The sequence below is a fragment of the Elephantulus edwardii genome, unplaced genomic scaffold (genome assembly GCF_000299155.1).
Source record: "Elephantulus edwardii isolate Elephantulus edwardi_28Jun2011 unplaced genomic scaffold, EleEdw1.0 scaffold00369, whole genome shotgun sequence".
Taxonomy (NCBI): domain Eukaryota; kingdom Metazoa; phylum Chordata; class Mammalia; order Macroscelidea; family Macroscelididae; genus Elephantulus; species Elephantulus edwardii.
In genome coordinates, this window is record NW_006400119.1 from 1,302,100 (window position 1) to 1,319,833 (window position 17,734).

The window sequence follows — 17,734 nt, forward strand, 5'->3', positions numbered from 1 at the left end:
TGAGTCACAGGCAACTCAAAGGTACATAGCAACAACAGCATCATAGTAACACATTTTATTCCTAACAAGACAGATGTACTGGGGAAAACATCTTTAAGAATGAAGCCTACTAACCACAAGTTCTTCCTGCAGTGACATTGTTTTCATCTTCTCCTGATGGACAATCTGGAGTCCCATCACAGACTTTGTCAACTGAGATGCAATGTCCAGAACGCGGACAAGCCCATTCTCTTGGATAGCATTTTCGACTAAGACTGCTTTCTGGAAACAAAAAGAGAATTACAGTCTACTAACAATTGCCTTTTAATGAAATTCTAAGGGGTGGTAAAATGGAGTTAGGTAGGCATGAGAGATAGTGAAGTCATCTAACTGGTTTTTAACAATTTCTAAGAAAGAAAGGAAGATAAACACGTTGTGGAAACATTTACCGCATCCATCTTCATCTCCATTATCTCTGCAATCATCATCTCCATCACACACCCAATTGTGATCAATGCATCTACCATTTGGACAGGTGAACTCATTGCTTTTGCAGGTCTCATATACTAGAAGAAAAACAACAAAAGACATAAATCACTAACATTTCACTTCAGTGTCTGAACTGAGCCTCTATATATACTGAAAATGCTAGATCAGTGAACCGCAAGCATCTGATACAAAAAAAGGAGGAAGAGAAAGAGGGAAGGGATAAACACAGCTTTAGATCCAGGGAATTCATTCCATGTCCAGTACTACAGGTTGACACTGAACAAAGAGTAAAGATGCTACAGACAGACATGTCAGTTGTCCAGTAATCTCTTCCTTTACCACAGAACTAAATTTGCTACGGATCAGATAATTCTTAGTCACCAATTCCATAACATCATACTCTCTTTAATACAGTAATTTAAATAAGTCCAGGTACCAGAAAGGAAATCAGGTTGTTTACTAGAAATTTGAGAAATATTCCTCAATACTACCTCGACATGGGCACCAACTATTCAAAATAAGTGTGGGAAAGCAGGATTAGAGTAAAATTCTCCTGACACTTTAATACAGTAAGAATATCAAAGCAAAGAGGAGAGGTAGAACCAATGTCAATAAGAATCTTCTAGTCTCTCTTTTCAAGGCCTTGTCTCATTCTATTATTGAGATAATAGAGTAGTATCTGCTTGTGAGATAATGGTCTCATTTGTAAGGCCAGGGTACTGTGGATCCAGTGATATAGGATACTCTGTACTCTTGTAGTCTAAGGAAAAAATGCAAACCGTCCATTATCAACCCTTCAACTCCACACAGATCCTTGAGTTGATAAAGGAAGATAAAATTGTTCAGGTCCAGCAAAATTGCTAAGACCTGCCATGGACTCTAAGTGATGTTCTGGTTCCATCAGTCCCTTTTGTCGAAAAGAGTAGTGGAGTGGTTTTAAAAAAATAAACTTGTAATAACATGACCCAGGATAAGGAAATCACCGTACTGCAAGAATGTTCATCGCTGTTGTCTCCACAGTCATCATTACGGTCACAGACAAATGTTTGAGGAATACACGCCCCATTGTTGCACTGGAACTCAGAGTGACCACACATGTGAGCTAGGAAACCATGGGAAAAGAAAGGACATTTCAATTACGATGTTTCCGTCAAACAGAAAAGAGCTGTAGGCATTTAAGCTCAAAGAAAGAGACTACCTCAAATTATGTATTTCTTTGTACATGGTTGTACTGGTAAAGGTTTAATAAATAGTACTCCAAAACAAAGCAAAAATTAAAAAAGTCCTAATGTGTAATATTTGCTGATTTCTGGGGTGTAGATCTTCATGATTACATTTACTGAACTTGGAATTTACGGAATTGAAAAGAGATGTGCATAAGTTGGGCTCTGAGCTAGTATAACCCAGCATTAGCACACCACTGCAGACACACATGATACTTACTGCAGTTGACTTCATCAGAGTTGTCCCTGCAATCCACTGTCCCATCACACTTCTGAGTATTATTATAGCAGGCTCCATTGTCACAAGTCAACTGCTCACATGTTGGGTAATCTATTTTTAAAAAATTAAGAATGAAAAAAGCAAATCTTAAATTAACTCATTTCTTGAGTAAAATATTATATATATATACATATATACATATATACATATATACATATATACACATATATATACATATATATTTAGTAACTATTATATGCCTGGCACTAAACGTTGAGTGTATGTTGATGATTAAGAGACGTACTATTGAGAGACATACTATTAAGAGAAATACTATCTCTACTATTACAGAGAGTAAAGCGGAGATCATAAACGTTGCATAGCTAATCCAAAAATGACATCTCCTCTCTGGCTGTTCAAATCCAACAGCAGCCCCATGATAGAAGGATAGGTAATCTTCTCCTGTGCCATTTACATTTGAAAATCCTCCAAAGGGTCTGCTATGGGTTGATTCAGACTAGTTGGCAATGAGTGAAAGGAAAGAGACAATTAAATGGTAGCATATATAGGAAACTGCAAACTGGATTAAGTACTAAAAATTTAAAGTTTAGATGAAGATCATAGAAAGAGGGAAGGCCCAGAGGTCAGGAGAATTGGTGCCATTTAGTTGTTATTTACTCTTACTACTTAAAATTTCTCCACATCATCATTTCCTTAACCATATATATGAGTAACTTCTTTCATAGGGCTTTAAAAAAAGAAAAACAAACAAACAAACCAAAAAAAAAAAACAGCCCAAAACATGGGTGCCAGAGTTAGCATAGGAAGTTTTGAATGATTGAGTTTTTGGAAGTTGACTACTAAGACTTTCTTCTGAGAAACCTCTGGGTAAACTCAACTTTTTGGGTGGCAGTCAAGTTCACTAATACTACCAGAGACTCCTTGGAAAAAGTCCTGTGAGACAAGTGTCCACATATTTATGCTTAACTGCATAAAAATATTCAGCAATGTTCAAACTGCCAGCCAATCAATAATTATCCCAGCAGGTGGTGCAGGTGTGCTTTTTAAGTTAGAGAGTTTTCAAAAATATTTCCAATTTCTTCTTTACATGATCTTTCAACACCCTTCTTCTCACAAACATGACATCCTCCTTGGGTTTTGTTATTAAGTGTGTTTACAGTGGCTCTATGTCAGTCTTCAGTCCCATTTTGAGGCTAAGTCTGTAATAAAGATTATTTCTTGTACAGTCTTCTTTAAGTGTGACAGTAAAGTCTATTCTAAAAACTGTCCCTGTTAAAACTCTGTACCTTTTAAAGAGACTGCTGTCAAATTTTTTATGTGCAAAAACCAAACACATTGATGCAATCACAATATTATCATGTAGAGTTTTCCTTTTTTTTTTTAATGCAATGAAGAAATTGAACTACTTCACAGGTTTTCCAAGCTGTAATTCTTTTTTTTTTTTCTGTTCTTTTTTTTTCTTTTTTCTTTTTTCTTTTTTTTTGTGCATGTACCGTCAAATCAGATCTGACAGGTACAGGAGGAAATTGTCCCTCCTTCTCTGGCAGACAAGCTCTAATTCTTAAACCAGACTGCCACATCTTTCTCTTGCAGAGCAGATGTGTTTGAACCTTTAGGTTAGAAGCCAAGCTCGTGAACCACCAACCTGTCAGTTGGTGGCCAAGTTCTTAACCATTGCACACACAGAGCTCCTTTTTCTTTTTAATATAATTAAGGAATACACCCAGATCTTATTCACAGAAGTTAAAAACTACGCTATCTCTAAATTACAAAATTAGAGAGCAATTGACCAAGGCAATAATCTTAGCAAAAATCTGTAATGAATTTTATTTAATTTTTAAATAGCTGTCTCTTATCATGGAAATGGAATGCATTGTAAATCTCCCTTCAAATATGCATCACATGACTCTGTTTATTCTCTCCTCAAGAGATTCAAGAGGCCAACTGAGCCCAACAAGTGGTTCCTTTCCCCTTGTGTGCAAGATTGCTGCAGTTCCCTGGTTTCTAAGAGCAGCAGTAAGTCACTAGCACAGCAGCCACACGGCTTTGCAATAGACAAATTGCCTGTCAAGGTGAAATTTTATTTAGGCTTCAACTGTGGCTACCTCATGGAAGGCACCTATTATAGATATGAGGGACCCCTAATGAAACCATCGTTAAGCTTTCAACTGATAATCCAAAGTCAGTAGTTTGAACCCATACAGATATTCAAAGGAAAAAAAGACCTAGAGATCTGCCACCAGAAAGATGACATCTTATGAATCCCTGCGGATGCAGTTCTTCTACTTGATGTCATAATGCTGCTGTGAGTTGGTCTCTACTCAATGGTACACAGCAACAACACTGCAAGATTGTAACGCTCTGCAACAGATTGATGCGCTTGAGGGATCTCAACCTCTCATTCTGTGGGTTTTTTTTTTAAAAAATTGCATTTTTTAATTATTATTTTTTTATTTTATTTCATTAATTTTAATGAACATAGACCACTCTGCTTTTTGAGACATGGTGCCTCAAAACTGAAAGGGATTTTCAAAAAAATTTAAAAGAAAAAGAAAAGTAGACAGCTAGCCTTACTTCTAATAGATTAAGATATGGGCTACTTTCAAAACAAAACAAAAAAATACTGTAAACTGGTGCTTGTTTGAGGTGGAAACCTTTCCAAGAAGGAAAATGCAGGTGTTTTTCCACTAAAACAAATGATAGAAAAGTGGGAAGACTGTGCCCTTGTCAAAAGTAGAAGATACACAAGAACTGGACAGAAAGATAAGGCAAACCCATCAAGCAAAAATTTGTACAGATTTCATTGTAGTTTAGTTTATTTTAGTATCCTATCAAATATCCCATAAGTTGGTGATGTTGTACACCAAAACAAAACAATGGGGAAAATTAACTGAAAGGGAAAGAACCCACAGTACTCACAGGGCTAGAAGCTCATTCCCCCAAGAAATAGCAATGATGGCTTGGTATTGTGTTGTCCAGCAGAGTCTTTGTTGGCCAGAGGTCAGTGTTCAACAAGAAATAAACAGCTTTCTTGTCTCTCTATCCACAATGACACAGCGTCAGCCTTCAATCTCTCCACACCTTCTGGTCATTTCCGTGCACAGCTACCCTAAGTCAACTAAATACTAGAATTCAAAGCCATCATGTCAAAACCAGTTCAGCTGACCCTTCATTTGGTTTCCAAGGCTGTAAATCAAAAAGGAAGAGATTGCCCATCTTTCTCCACAGAACCAATGTTGGATATGAACAGCCAGATGGGTATGATCTTTGTGTTAGAAGCACAACTCCCTACAGACTAGGCCACCAGAACTCTGTTGTAAACACTACAGCTCTATGGAGATTCCGTTCCCAAAGATTTTCCTTTTTTGCAAACTCAAACAGAGGAGAGTTTCAAATTGTTGACACTAAGCAAAGTAAGACATGAGCAGATTTCTATTGCTGGATGTGACTGAGTTTCACTGTATCCCAGGACATAGGAAACCACAATCCTCGGAACTTCCAGTGCAGAAACATCTAAAATCATTTTCTGTATATTTCTTTGCTTGACAAGGCTGAATCTAACCTTATAGGTTTGTTTGCTCCTCTCACCCACGATGGATCAACTCAATATGTGGCAGCAATGCCCCATAGGGACGCAAAGTGCAGAGAAAGTATAAAAAAGAAGGTAAATCACACACTTTCAATGCTCAGAATAAATCAGAATAGCTGTTAATGCAGAGTTAACAAGTAACTAAGTCTCATATCTCTAAAGTTTATCAGACAAAAATCTGTTGTGAGAACACTGTTTCTCATACTATGCCTTGTTTTGCCCCAATTCCAATTTTGTTGAGGTTTGTTACCCTTAAATTGAGCTGTCCCAAGATAAAAATGCATACACCAGGTCTGGTGCTAATGATTTGCTGCAGGGCTGCTTATTTAATTAAAGGTGTGGCTTAGGGACCTGATAGGTATCTCTGATCTGTATTTACAGATACAACACAGGGCACTGTTCTTTATTATCTTGACAGGAATATTGTATGTATATATCCTATCCTCACAAAAAGAAATGCAGGCAAACTGATAATAAAGAGAAGATATCTTAAATGTAGATGAAGAAATGGAAGGCTAGGCTTGACAACAATATTGATACAAGCTCTGCCCTGACACTTAAGACTTATTCAAAGTCCTTCTCTTATCCTTCAAAGTTGTTATCTAGAATAAGAAGTGCATAGCAAAGTTGACTGTGGGGGGTGGGGGAATTGTGCAACAATTAAAGAATTTTTTTAAAGAGAAAGGTTAACTGGGAAGGGAGGAAAACATGCAATAGTGAATGAATGGAAATCCAAGTTTTCTTGGTAAACTTTCATTAAAATATCAAAAAAGCAAAATAATAAAATATACTCATATTAAAAAAAAAGTTGTTGTAGTGGTAAATGTGAGATGCTGTCAAGTCAAGTACAACTCACAGTGAACCAATGAACAATAGTCCTGAACCCTATTCTGTGCCATCCTCATCATCTCTGGCATACTCGAGCTCACTATAACACTGACTTTATCAATCCATCTCATGGAGGGTCCTCCTCTCCTTCACTGACCCTCCACCTCTCCAAGCATGATGTCCCTTTCCAAGAAACACAAAGTAGCAAAAACTAAATCCACACACCTGGTCAATTTCAAATCCCTGTAGTGAATGCCATCCTAGGAATAAACAACAAAACAGTATATCCTGTCTCTTTCCTCCCTTACCCCCAAGTCTTGATAAAATATACATAACATTTATAAAACAGAGATCAAAGTTTAACACATTGGAAGAGAAAGCAAATATGATCATCCTAAGGCTGGTAGAACTGGACAACTATCAAGTTTAATTTGAGCAACATTCAGGAAGTCAAAGTCAAAAAGAAGAAACACAATTTTAGTTTTCCTTACCTGCTCTCTACATCACTAGCTGAGTCATTATCCCTACATCTCTATCATCAATAAACTGATCATAAACCTAAACGTTCCTGAGAGACCTACTCCTGGGAGAGTGGACCTTTGTTATCTTTTTCTTCTCATACACTATGACCAAAATTAGGATAGGAGGTGAAGATTCTAATACAGAAGTCATAGAGGACCCACATGGAAACAAAGACGCCAACTCATGGATGGTTATAGTGTGCACCAGATTTAAGAATGCTGGTTCTACATAAAAGACTTCAGGGATGCAGTGGTTAAAGTGCCAAGCTGCAAATCCATCAGTAATTCAAACACATCAGCTAGTCCTCAAAAAATGTGGCAGTCTGCTCTGCAAAAACTATATAGCATTGGAAACCCCATGAAGTAACTCTAGCCTGTTCTATAGAATCACTATGGATTATAACTGACTTCATGGATATGAATTTTGGTTCTGTATGATTCTTGCCATCAGGAAATCAAAAGACATGCTGCACTGAGAAAATGTGCTGTCAAGGACCTCTCTAAAATGCTAAAGATTAGCAATGTCAGTATAAAAACTGAAATGTGCCTGGTTCAAGCCATCGTTTATTCAAATACTTCCTATGCATCTGAAAGTTGGACAATGAATAAGGATGATAGAAGAAGAACTGATGTCTTTGAATTGTGGTGTTAGAGAAAGGTATACTGAATATCCCATTGACTGCCAAAAGAACAACCAAGTCAGTCTTGGAGGAAGGATAACCACGGTCCTCCTTAGAGGTAAGGATGAAATTTCACCTCATATGCACTGGGAAGTCCTTAGAAAGGGACATCATTAAAAAAGAAAAGAAAGAAAGGGACATTGTGCTTGGAAAGGTGAAAGGTCAGAATAAAAGAAGACCCTCAAAAAAAAATGGTGTCTACAAAGGGTTCCTGCATAACAAGATGGTAAGGATGATGTAGACAGCCAAGTTCAGAGCTGTCTTTCATGGGGTCATTATCAGTTGGAACCAACTAGGTGACACCTAACAACAACAACATAGGAATTCTGAGGCTTTATGTTTCCATTTTGAGCTGCCACACCTTGGTCCCATTCATTTTATCTCTTCCTTGAGGTTTATCCCCAGTGACCCAGTAAAGCACAGCAAACAAGCAAAGTCTAAGAGAGGAGACAGGAGGACTGGCTGGGCCCCAGGGGTATATGAGAGAGAGCACTTTCAAATCCCAACTAGAAAAGTTGTGAGTCAGGCCCTCCTGCTGAGAACTTGGCTCCAGATAATCTCAGTAATCAGCAAATCAATGTGGTATGCCAGGAACAAGTCATTCTACACAATGTAATCTTGCTCTATTTAGCTGCATCTATTTAGAGACCCTGCTTCCTAGATAAAGTTGGATAACAAATAATTACTGAGTACCTCTTTACATCTCATGGCAGTTAAGAGAAGAGAATGGTAGATACATAAGTAAGTCAGGAAGAAAAAAAAATGTCAAGCAAAGACAGAATCACATGGGAAGCAGTCTGTTGTCGGATTATATGAGGTACAAAAATCATTAGAAGTGGGGGGGGAAAGAAGTGAGGGGGAAGAGAGGATGTCATTGGCACTAATATTTTCAGCAAACTGTTAATAACTAGAACAAATTATGCTGAGAGACATAAGTCAAACACAAAGGGACAATCATGATAGAAAAACATTAAATACAAAAATCCAAAGAAAAGTTTATACATAGAATCAACCTTGGAAGATGACAGGGATGAGGAAGGAGGGAGAGGGGAGTAAATTTTACTTTTTTTAAAAAAAAGTTTGAGTCATGGCAAGTGACTCTCCTTACACAGTAAGAAGACAGTAAAAGCAAGGCTCACTGGGCTGAACAGCTGTGGGACTGAGTTTCATGAATGAACAGTATGTTCTTCAAGAGCCCTCATGGTCCACAGAGTGACATTAATTTAACCATCCTCTAACCTTGCTAGATCTAGAGAAAAATGTTTAAATTCTAATAAACAGAATGTCAATAGAACTTCTGGGGCAAAAGCAGCTCCTGTAACAGGCAGACCAAGTACTAGTGATTACCCACAAGAAAGCCTTCATTGTAACGAGGAAACTGATAAAAAAAATAGCAACAGTTTATTCAGACTTACATTATTACAGTAGAGGGTTTAAAAAACAAAATATTCTATTTAAATAGAGCGGGAAAACCCACCTTACTATTTTTGAGCAACTGAAAGTCACTTCATTGTGACAATAATTGCTGCATTGTTCTAATGTTTATCTTAGACTCTGCATGAGTAGGTTTTTTTCTTCATGCTAATCCCATTAGAAGTAGAATGGGCTGCAATTTTGAATCTCTGCTCCTTTTAAAAAAAATTTAACTGACAAGTTGTTTAATATCAGAACCATTTCACAGGCTACACAGTAAAAAATTATGTAGGGAGAAATTTATATATCTTTTTTTTTTTTTACCTGCAAAGTTTTTTCTATAATCAGAAGTATTTTGCCAAGAGCTGAATAATCAAAATTTTACCTTCTATATTTAGAGATATAGAAAATAAAAAGATCAAGTAATAATTCAAAAAAATTCATTGATTTATTCATGGATAATACTTACATTGGGACCTAAATCCTTGGCTTCCTTATCATCTCAAACATTCTCACCTCCCCACTCCCTGCCTCGATGGGAGAGCACACGCTTACACATCATTCTTTGTTCTTTGAAAGGAATGCCTGGAATGGACATAAGGTGCTCTGTCTTGAAGCTTGATGTCTTGATCTTAGAAGCTTGAAAGGGTAAGGACTATAGCATAGAGGTCTGCTTTGATGGACAGGATGATGAACTACGGGGTCAGCCTCCTGATCCTTCCAAATACTTGGGGGAGGGGGCAAGGAATAAGTCTTTCTTTGGAACTTTTCCAACATTCATTACTATATTTGGGTGGTTTTGATTTACCTTTCCTTACTTTAAGTCAATTCCAACGGTGTTAGGCGCCATTGATAAAACCATGACTCAGAGAGACCCTATAAACAATTCCCATAGAGATCCTATAAACAATTGCCTATTACTGGAGCTGCTTTTGTCCCTGAAGTTCTATTAACTTTCTGTTTATTAGAACTTAAACATTTTCCTTTATTTCTGAGAAATAGATTAAAAATCATATTCATAGGTTGATTCTAGGTTTGCTCACAGACAAAGATTCCTATGCATATTACAATGAAAGGTGCAAGGAGCTGGAATCAGAAAATCAAAAGGGCCAAACTTGCTCAGCATTTCTTAAGCTAAAGGAACTGAAGAACAAATTCAAACCTTGAGTTGCAATACTTAAGGATGCTTTGGGGCAAAATATTGAATGATCTAGCAAGCATTAAAAGAAGATGGACCATCAACAAACAAATGGATATAGAAGTTGCGGTATATCCACAAAATGGAATACTACACTGCTTTGAAAAACAGGGAACTCATGCAGTATTACTCAAAATGGGTGACCGTGGAGGACATTATGCTGAGTGAAATATCTCAGTCACAAAAATACAAATACTGCATGGTGTCAATGTTGTAATACAGGACTGACATCAGGGTTGGAGGGAGACTGAGAAAGATGGGTTCAATAATGTATTGAAACAGATGAGGCAGAAAACTATTCAAAAGGGATATGTGATTAGGTATTTTTTTATCATGACAGGAGTCCAGAGCGAAGGCTGCATAGTGGAGTGGACCTGCAGGGAGAAATTGTAAAACAGTGAAAGAATTTTTCTTTTATTTTTCCAAGAGGGGAGGAGGGGTTGGGTGGGGTGAAGAGTGCAACAATGAATGAATAGAAATCCAAAGTCACCGTAAATTTTCATTGAAATTAATAAAAAAAAATTTTTTAAAAAAAGAAGGTGGAAAGAGTATACAGATTCACTGTACCAAAAGGAATTGGTGGACACACAAGAATTTCATGAAACAACGTATGAGCAAGAGCCTGTGGTGATCAAGGAGAAAGTTCAAGCTTTTCTGAAAGAATTGGCAAAAATCAAGGCCCTAGGAATTGATGGCATACCAATTGACATATTTCAACAAACAGATGCTACCCTGGATGTGTTCACCAAGTTGTGCCAAGAAATCTGTAGGACAACAACCTGGCCTACTACCTAGAAGAGATCTATATTTGTTCCCATTCCAAAGAAAGGTGATCCAACAGAGTGTGGAAATTATCAAACAGTATCATTGCAAGCAAGATTCTACGGAAGATTATCCAAAAATGACTGGAACAGCACATCAACAGAGAACTGCCTGAAATGCAGGGTTGGATTTAGAAGCAGTCATGGCACTAGGGATATTATAGCTGCTGTCAAATGAATCTTGGCTGAAAACAGAAAATACCAGAGGTATGTCTATCTGTGTTTCATTGACTATACAAAGGCATTTGACTGTGTAGATCACAACATACTGTGGGTGACTAAGAATATTGGGATTGTGCTTATACAAAACTTATACTTGGACCAGGAGGCAGTCATCAAAACAGAGCAAGAAAACACTGTATGGTTCAAAATTGGTAAGGGTGTGCGTCAAGGATGTGTCCTATCTCGTATCCTTTCAACCTATATGTGGAACAGATTATCCAGCAGGCTGGGCTCTAAGAAAAGAAATGTGGCATCAGGATTGGAGGTAGACTAATCAACAATCTGTGTTATGCAGATGATAAAACCCTGCTTGCTGCAACCGAGGAGGACCTGAAGTGCTTGCTACAGAGGGTCAAGGACTGCAGCCTTCAATATGGATTGAGGCTCAATGTCAAGAAGACAAAGATTCTCACCACTAGGCCCATTGGCAGCATCATAATAGATGGTGAAAAGATTGAGATTATTGACAGCTTCAGTTTGCTTGGCTCTACAATCAACACTCTTGGTACCAGTAGCCAGGAAATTAAAAGACGAATTGCATTGGGAAAGTCCGTTGTCAGAGACCTATCCAAGGTACTGAGGAGCAATGATGTCAGCCTGGAGACTAAGGTGCACCTGATCCAGGCCATGGTCTTTGAAATTACTTGCTATGCTTCAAGCACTGGAAAATGACTAGGGGATGACAGCAGGAGAGTTAATGCCTTTGAGCTTTGGTGCTGGAGAAGACTACTATTAAATATATCATGGACTGCTAAGAGAACAAACAAGTTCTTCCTGGAGAGGGTGAAGCCAGGTTGCTTCTTGGAGGAAAGAATTCTGAAGCTCCTGACATACTTTGGACATGTTGCAAAGTGGGATCAGTCCTTGGAGAGGGACATCATGTTTGGGCGGGTGGAGGGACATCACAGGAGAGGAAGACTCTCATTGAGATGGACTGATTCCATCACTGGGGTAATGGGGATAGGTGTATCAGAGAGAATAAGATTGGCAAGGGATAGAGCAGGGTTTAGGGCTGTTGTACATAGGACCGCTATGGGTCGCAGGCGACTCGATGGCATATAACATCAACAACATGGCAGTGCATAACAACAGTACTAAAGAAAAGGATTTCAAGAGCATGAGCATACGGTTTAGTCTTAACTGAATACCCTGGTTCATCCACCTTTGCTTCTTTATAATCTCTAGAATTTCTGTTAAAGGGGTGGTGGTCACATCACCTATGTTGTGCACTGGGGTGAAAACTCTATAAAACAATGTTTGGTGCTCGGCAAAGAATGATTCTCTCTTTCACTTCCCACAACAACTTCAAATAAGGAACAAAAATGAAATGAGACAAACTCTGGCACCCCTTATTACTGGCACTTTTCAAGGACTTTGATCTCGACCATTCATTTCCTTCTTGAACTCATCCAGCTATGAGCAAGGGATCAAAGCACTACCGAGGAGGTACGAAGAGGTTTTTTTTCATGGTCTATGTTAGAATCTTATGCTTCTCGTTGAGTAAAATACAGCAATAAGTAGGTACACAGTAGGGGGAAAAAATAAGAATCCATCATTGTAAAACTCCCTCAGTGGGGCTGCCATGTGCCTTGATGGGTTCATGACCCTTATGATTCTAGAAACAATGTATAAATCTCAAGTCTCTTTCCTTAACAAATCCTCATTTCACCAATTAATTGTACTCTAGGAGAAAAAAAAAACTTGATTAAAAATTTCTGCCCAGATATTTATAAAGCTCACTTCCTCTCCTTCATTCCTTTTTGTAACAGCTGCTTATTTGTATCCTGCCAGGTATTTGTTTTGTTGGGTTGTTGGTTTTGTTTTTTTCTGGAATGTCAACTGGCAAAGCTGTGGGCTACAGTACTAGTGACTTCAGATTTGGCTGCAAATCTTTTTCACATGGAAAAAGTCCAAATCGTCTGTTTCGGCTGCCTTTTATTTTCCTCAAAGCAGCAGCTCCTTCAGTGCTATTATATTTGCAATAAAGCACTCACTTTTACCACTTGTAAGTAAGGGAAAAAGACACAGACTATTGACCGGTGGACAGGCCTCTGGTTCTCTGTGAAAACTGCATAAGGTAAGGACTTTCTCCTTCTCTAAGGCAGTCCTTCACGAAGCAGTCACCAGATTACAAACAAGAAGACTTGGATTGAACTCTATCTCAGCCACTCACAGCAATTTTTCACAAATCCTTCTAACTATTCAAGTTCAGATTTTTCATTCATTTACACTTGAAAAGGAATCTAAGTAATAATGGCTGCCCTGTTGTCTTCATAACTAACTCAAACTCATTACCATCAAGTTGGAACCAACTCATAGCTGATCTTCCAGTGGATTTTTAGAAGCTGAAAATCACAAAGGAGACTATCCATCTTTCTCCTCAGGTGCAACTGGTAGATTCGAATCTTAGCCTTACCTACTATGCCATCAGAGTTCCCCAATTTCTTGGAAAACCAAATCCTAGAATTAATAAGCCTTCACAGTTTACAAAATGGTAACAAAACAACATTTACTACTATTATTAATAAAAAAAATCTTTGTCTTAAAAACCAAATAAATAAATAAAAAGGAGCTCTGGTGGCCTAGTGTAATGCTGCAATCCCCAAGGAACATGGTTCAAATTCACCACTTGCTCCATGGGATAAGGACAGGCAATCATCTCCCATGGGATTTACTGCCTCTGACAACCTGCTGGAGAGGCAACAATGGGTTGCCAGCACACAACATAGTATTAATAAAAAATGTATTTATTTCATTTAGTAAAGGATCTACTACTTGCTGTCTATTTCTCACCCAAGGACTGATGGGTAAACCATTTTCCCTGGTCCACACAGTTAATTTGTGTCCTTCAGACATGAAGACACATACAACCACGTCTAAAACAGCCAGGGCTAAATCTACATTCTCTACACCTGAAGTGAAGAAAGGCGCCCCAATTGAAGACAAAGCAATCTACTCAAAGCAGGTGTTGAAACTAGAGGCTATACCAGAAGTAACCTAGAAAAGATTGATTTTCTTAGAAAAGCTAGGGGGAAACTGGACCTAGAAACTAACACAATAACATAACATAATTACATTAATATTAACCACACCTGAATTTGTACTCAATGTCCTCCCTGATCTTTTGAGATTCCATAAGAACATTCTAAGTTTCTCACATCAGAAAATAGAGACACTTGATTTACCAAGGTAGGACACAGCTGTCTCACTAAAAATAAACTCATATCAGAACATCATTCCTAATCCACAAAAGAATCTGCCACGGGATTTCAATAACAAGAGGTATATTGTAGGGATTTCTGTCCATCAACAAATCTAAATGAATTGATTAAAATACCAGAAGGACAGGGCGAAATAAAATACAGTGCAGAGGCTGAAATGAACTCACGGCACTCTCTCTCGTCGGATCCGTCGGAGCAGTCTCTGACGTGGTCGCATCTGTACTCACGTGGGATACACTGACCACTGGGACATGCGATCTGGTGACTTGAGCACGTTGCCCCAGCTATGAAGGAGGGGGGGGAAAACTATTACTGAGCAAACCATCACTGCTAAAAACACACCGATACACTGGCATTTACTAATAAAGATATTTGAAAGGAAAGGCAAGCAGAGCATTTATTAAACATAAAATTAGCAAGAAAAATGTACATTCACAGTAGAGTGTCCACCACCTATCACCTTACAGTACAATGGGATCAATAAATTAATGTAAGCAACCACATTATCAGTCCGTGCTAAGAATACAATGTTGAAAACTTGAAACTTTGGACATATAAACATTAATCAAAGATGTGCAGATGTACATATTCAAGGAGGACAAGTTCTTCTTCACTTAATTCTCAATGTGAGCAATAAGAAAACGCGTGGTTATTCATGAACAATCATATATGGAGAGATATGTGTTTGTGTTTTGTTGCTTTTGTTTTCTTCAGGGCTTTTTTCCTGATTTAAACAGTTTATATTGACTGGATATCAATTTTCTAAACAAACTTATATTGTTTAAACTACCTTGATAACCTGTTTTTATGAGTAGTAGCCTTTCAATACAATAGATAAATCAAAATTAATTAACTCCTGGGGAGAAAAAAAAATATGTAAAACTATCCTGCACGTCTCAGACAGGAATTCCAGGCCTTGGTATGACCAGGCATTAACTTATCAGGAGATTTTTTAAAAAATTATTCACACAAGGGGGAGCTCTGGTGGCCTAGTGGCAAGGAGCTGCAACTACAATCCCAGAGGCGCACAGTTCGAATCCACCAGATGCTCTGCCGGGGAAGGAGGGACAATCTCCTCCTGTACCAGTCAGATCTGATTTGACGGTACACGCACACAAAAATTTAAAAAAAAAAAAAATTATTCACACAAAAAGAGGAAACACAGAGCCCTGGTGGAAGTATAATGTGTGCTGCTAACCAGAATGTCTACAGAAATCCATGAGCTGCTTTAAAGAGGAAAAATGGGCCATCTCTTATACAGACAGCAAGCCTGAGGAAGGGGCACCACCTGTCAGATTTGACTTGAAGGCTGTAGCACAGAGGAAATGTGTTTTCCCCTGAATTTTTAGAGGGGGAAAAAAAAACTATTATTATACAGAGAATAAGATTCTTGTATCTTGATTTTTCTCTAAAAATTTTAGAAAAATATTTCAAAAAGGTAAGTGGACAATGGCAACTGATATAACATTTGACAGATGAAAATTTACTACGTAATAAATAAGGTGTTAAAAGATGAATGGTTAAAAACAACAACAACAAAAAAGAAATGTTAATTGCCAGTCTTTTCCACGCTGAAATGATCTCTTCTTCCTTATTCCTTCTATCTAACTAATAAAATGTATTGTTATGGGAAGGGGGAAAAGTGTCATGTAACTCTTCAATAGCAAGCAAAATTGTTCCAACCAATTTCTGACACTTGACAATATGATTTTATATTTTCTTCCATTACTTTAAACCTGTGTGTTAAACTTTACTTCTGTAAGTCACAGGCAATTTGATGGCACATAACAACAACAAAGGCAAGCAAAGAACTTGCACACTGTACTTCTACCAACAAGGGTAACCTTCACCTTTGTTATCTGAAGTAGCGATTAATGCACAAGTGTAAAGTAATGGTGAGTTGAGTGCTGTGCTTGCTACCAACCCAAAGGCCATGCCTCCTTGGTGGCTGGAATCCACCAGCGGTTACACAGAAATATGTGCAATCAATTTCCTCAGATCTTACTGCCTCAGAAACCCACTGGTTGGTCCGTTGTCAGTCAGTACCAACCCAAGAGCAATGACATATAGTTATAAAGGCAAATTGAATACTTTTCAAAAAAAACATTTCAATATCTAAATTCTGCCCATGGGTGAAACACAATTTTATCTGCAGATCAATACACCCCCATTAAATTATCCTATAATTTAGGTATATTTGTCGCATATCATCAAGTCAGAACCAACTCATTGCCGACCCTCCAGTGGATTTTCAGGAGTAAATCTCATGAGAAGAGACTATTCATCTTTCTCGAGTGGAGCAACTGGCAGATTGAATCCAAGCACCTTTGGGTGACAGTGAAACTCCCTACCACTAAGCCACCAGAGCTCCTTCTTTCAATTTACACATAAATTTAAATTTTTTCTTTTATTCCTGAAAGACATGAGGGCTCAAAATCTAAAAAAAAGACACTAGACCTATACCAGGGCTCAGTATTCATTCATTTAGCCTGGACTTCATCTAAACTCAAGTCTAAATCATTCTATATTTTGTGCTAAAGATTTCGAGGTATTTATCTGGAGGCAAATGAAATTAAAGTTTATTTGAATAGCGAAGGAGAAATTAAAACATCTTTTCCTTCAACAAATCTATTGCTAGGATTTACTGATTTATTTATTCCACAAATATTTATGGATGATCTATTAAGCATCACAAAGTGCATCAAAAATGAAAATATGAAATACTATTTCTAATACTCTGAGGGAGCTCTGGTGGCCTGAGACTAATTTTACCATTCTATCAACAACTTGGTGGTTAAATTCTCTCTAAAAGCAAAAGTAAAATATGGAAGAGCAAGATATTGCATCTGCAGCTCAAATTTTATCCCATTCTATGGGAAAGTCTGCTGTTCGAGACCTCTCCAAAATACTTAAGAGCAATGATGTCACTCTGAAGACTAAGGTGTGCCTGATACAGTCCATGGTCTTTGCAATCACTTGCTATGTGTCAGAGAGCTGGACAATGACTAAGGATGATGGAAAGAGAACTGATGTCTTTGAGCTATTGTGCTGGAGAAGAGTGTTGAATATACGATGGACTGCTAGGAGAACAAACACGTTCATCCTAGAGAGGGTTAAATCAGGCTGCTCCTTATAGGCAAGGATTCTGAAACTATGTCTGACCTTCTTTGGACATGTTGCAGGGAGGGACCAATCCTTGGAGAGGGATGTCAGGCTTTGGAGGGTGGAGGGACAGCGCAGGAGGGGAAGACCCTCTATGAGATGGATTGATTCAGTGACTGGGTTAATGGGAGTGGGTGTGTTGGAGAC

The 17,734-nt window shown here is 38.1% G+C and overlaps 1 protein-coding gene across 1 annotated transcript in view; it reads right to left on the reverse strand.

Annotated features, from left to right (window-relative positions):
* The window catches only part of LRP2 (low density lipoprotein receptor-related protein 2), a 137,420-nt gene that overhangs the window by 115,565 nt on the left and 4,121 nt on the right, over positions 1-17,734 (reverse strand). The window contains exons 4-8 of the mRNA XM_006902120.1: positions 14,593-14,709; positions 1,912-2,022; positions 1,457-1,570; positions 429-545; positions 115-261 (exon numbers count right to left, since the gene is read on the reverse strand). Coding sequence (XP_006902182.1) covers positions 115-261; positions 429-545; positions 1,457-1,570; positions 1,912-2,022; positions 14,593-14,709 — 606 coding nt within the window. The remainder of the gene's footprint in view (positions 1-114; positions 262-428; positions 546-1,456; positions 1,571-1,911; positions 2,023-14,592; positions 14,710-17,734) is intronic.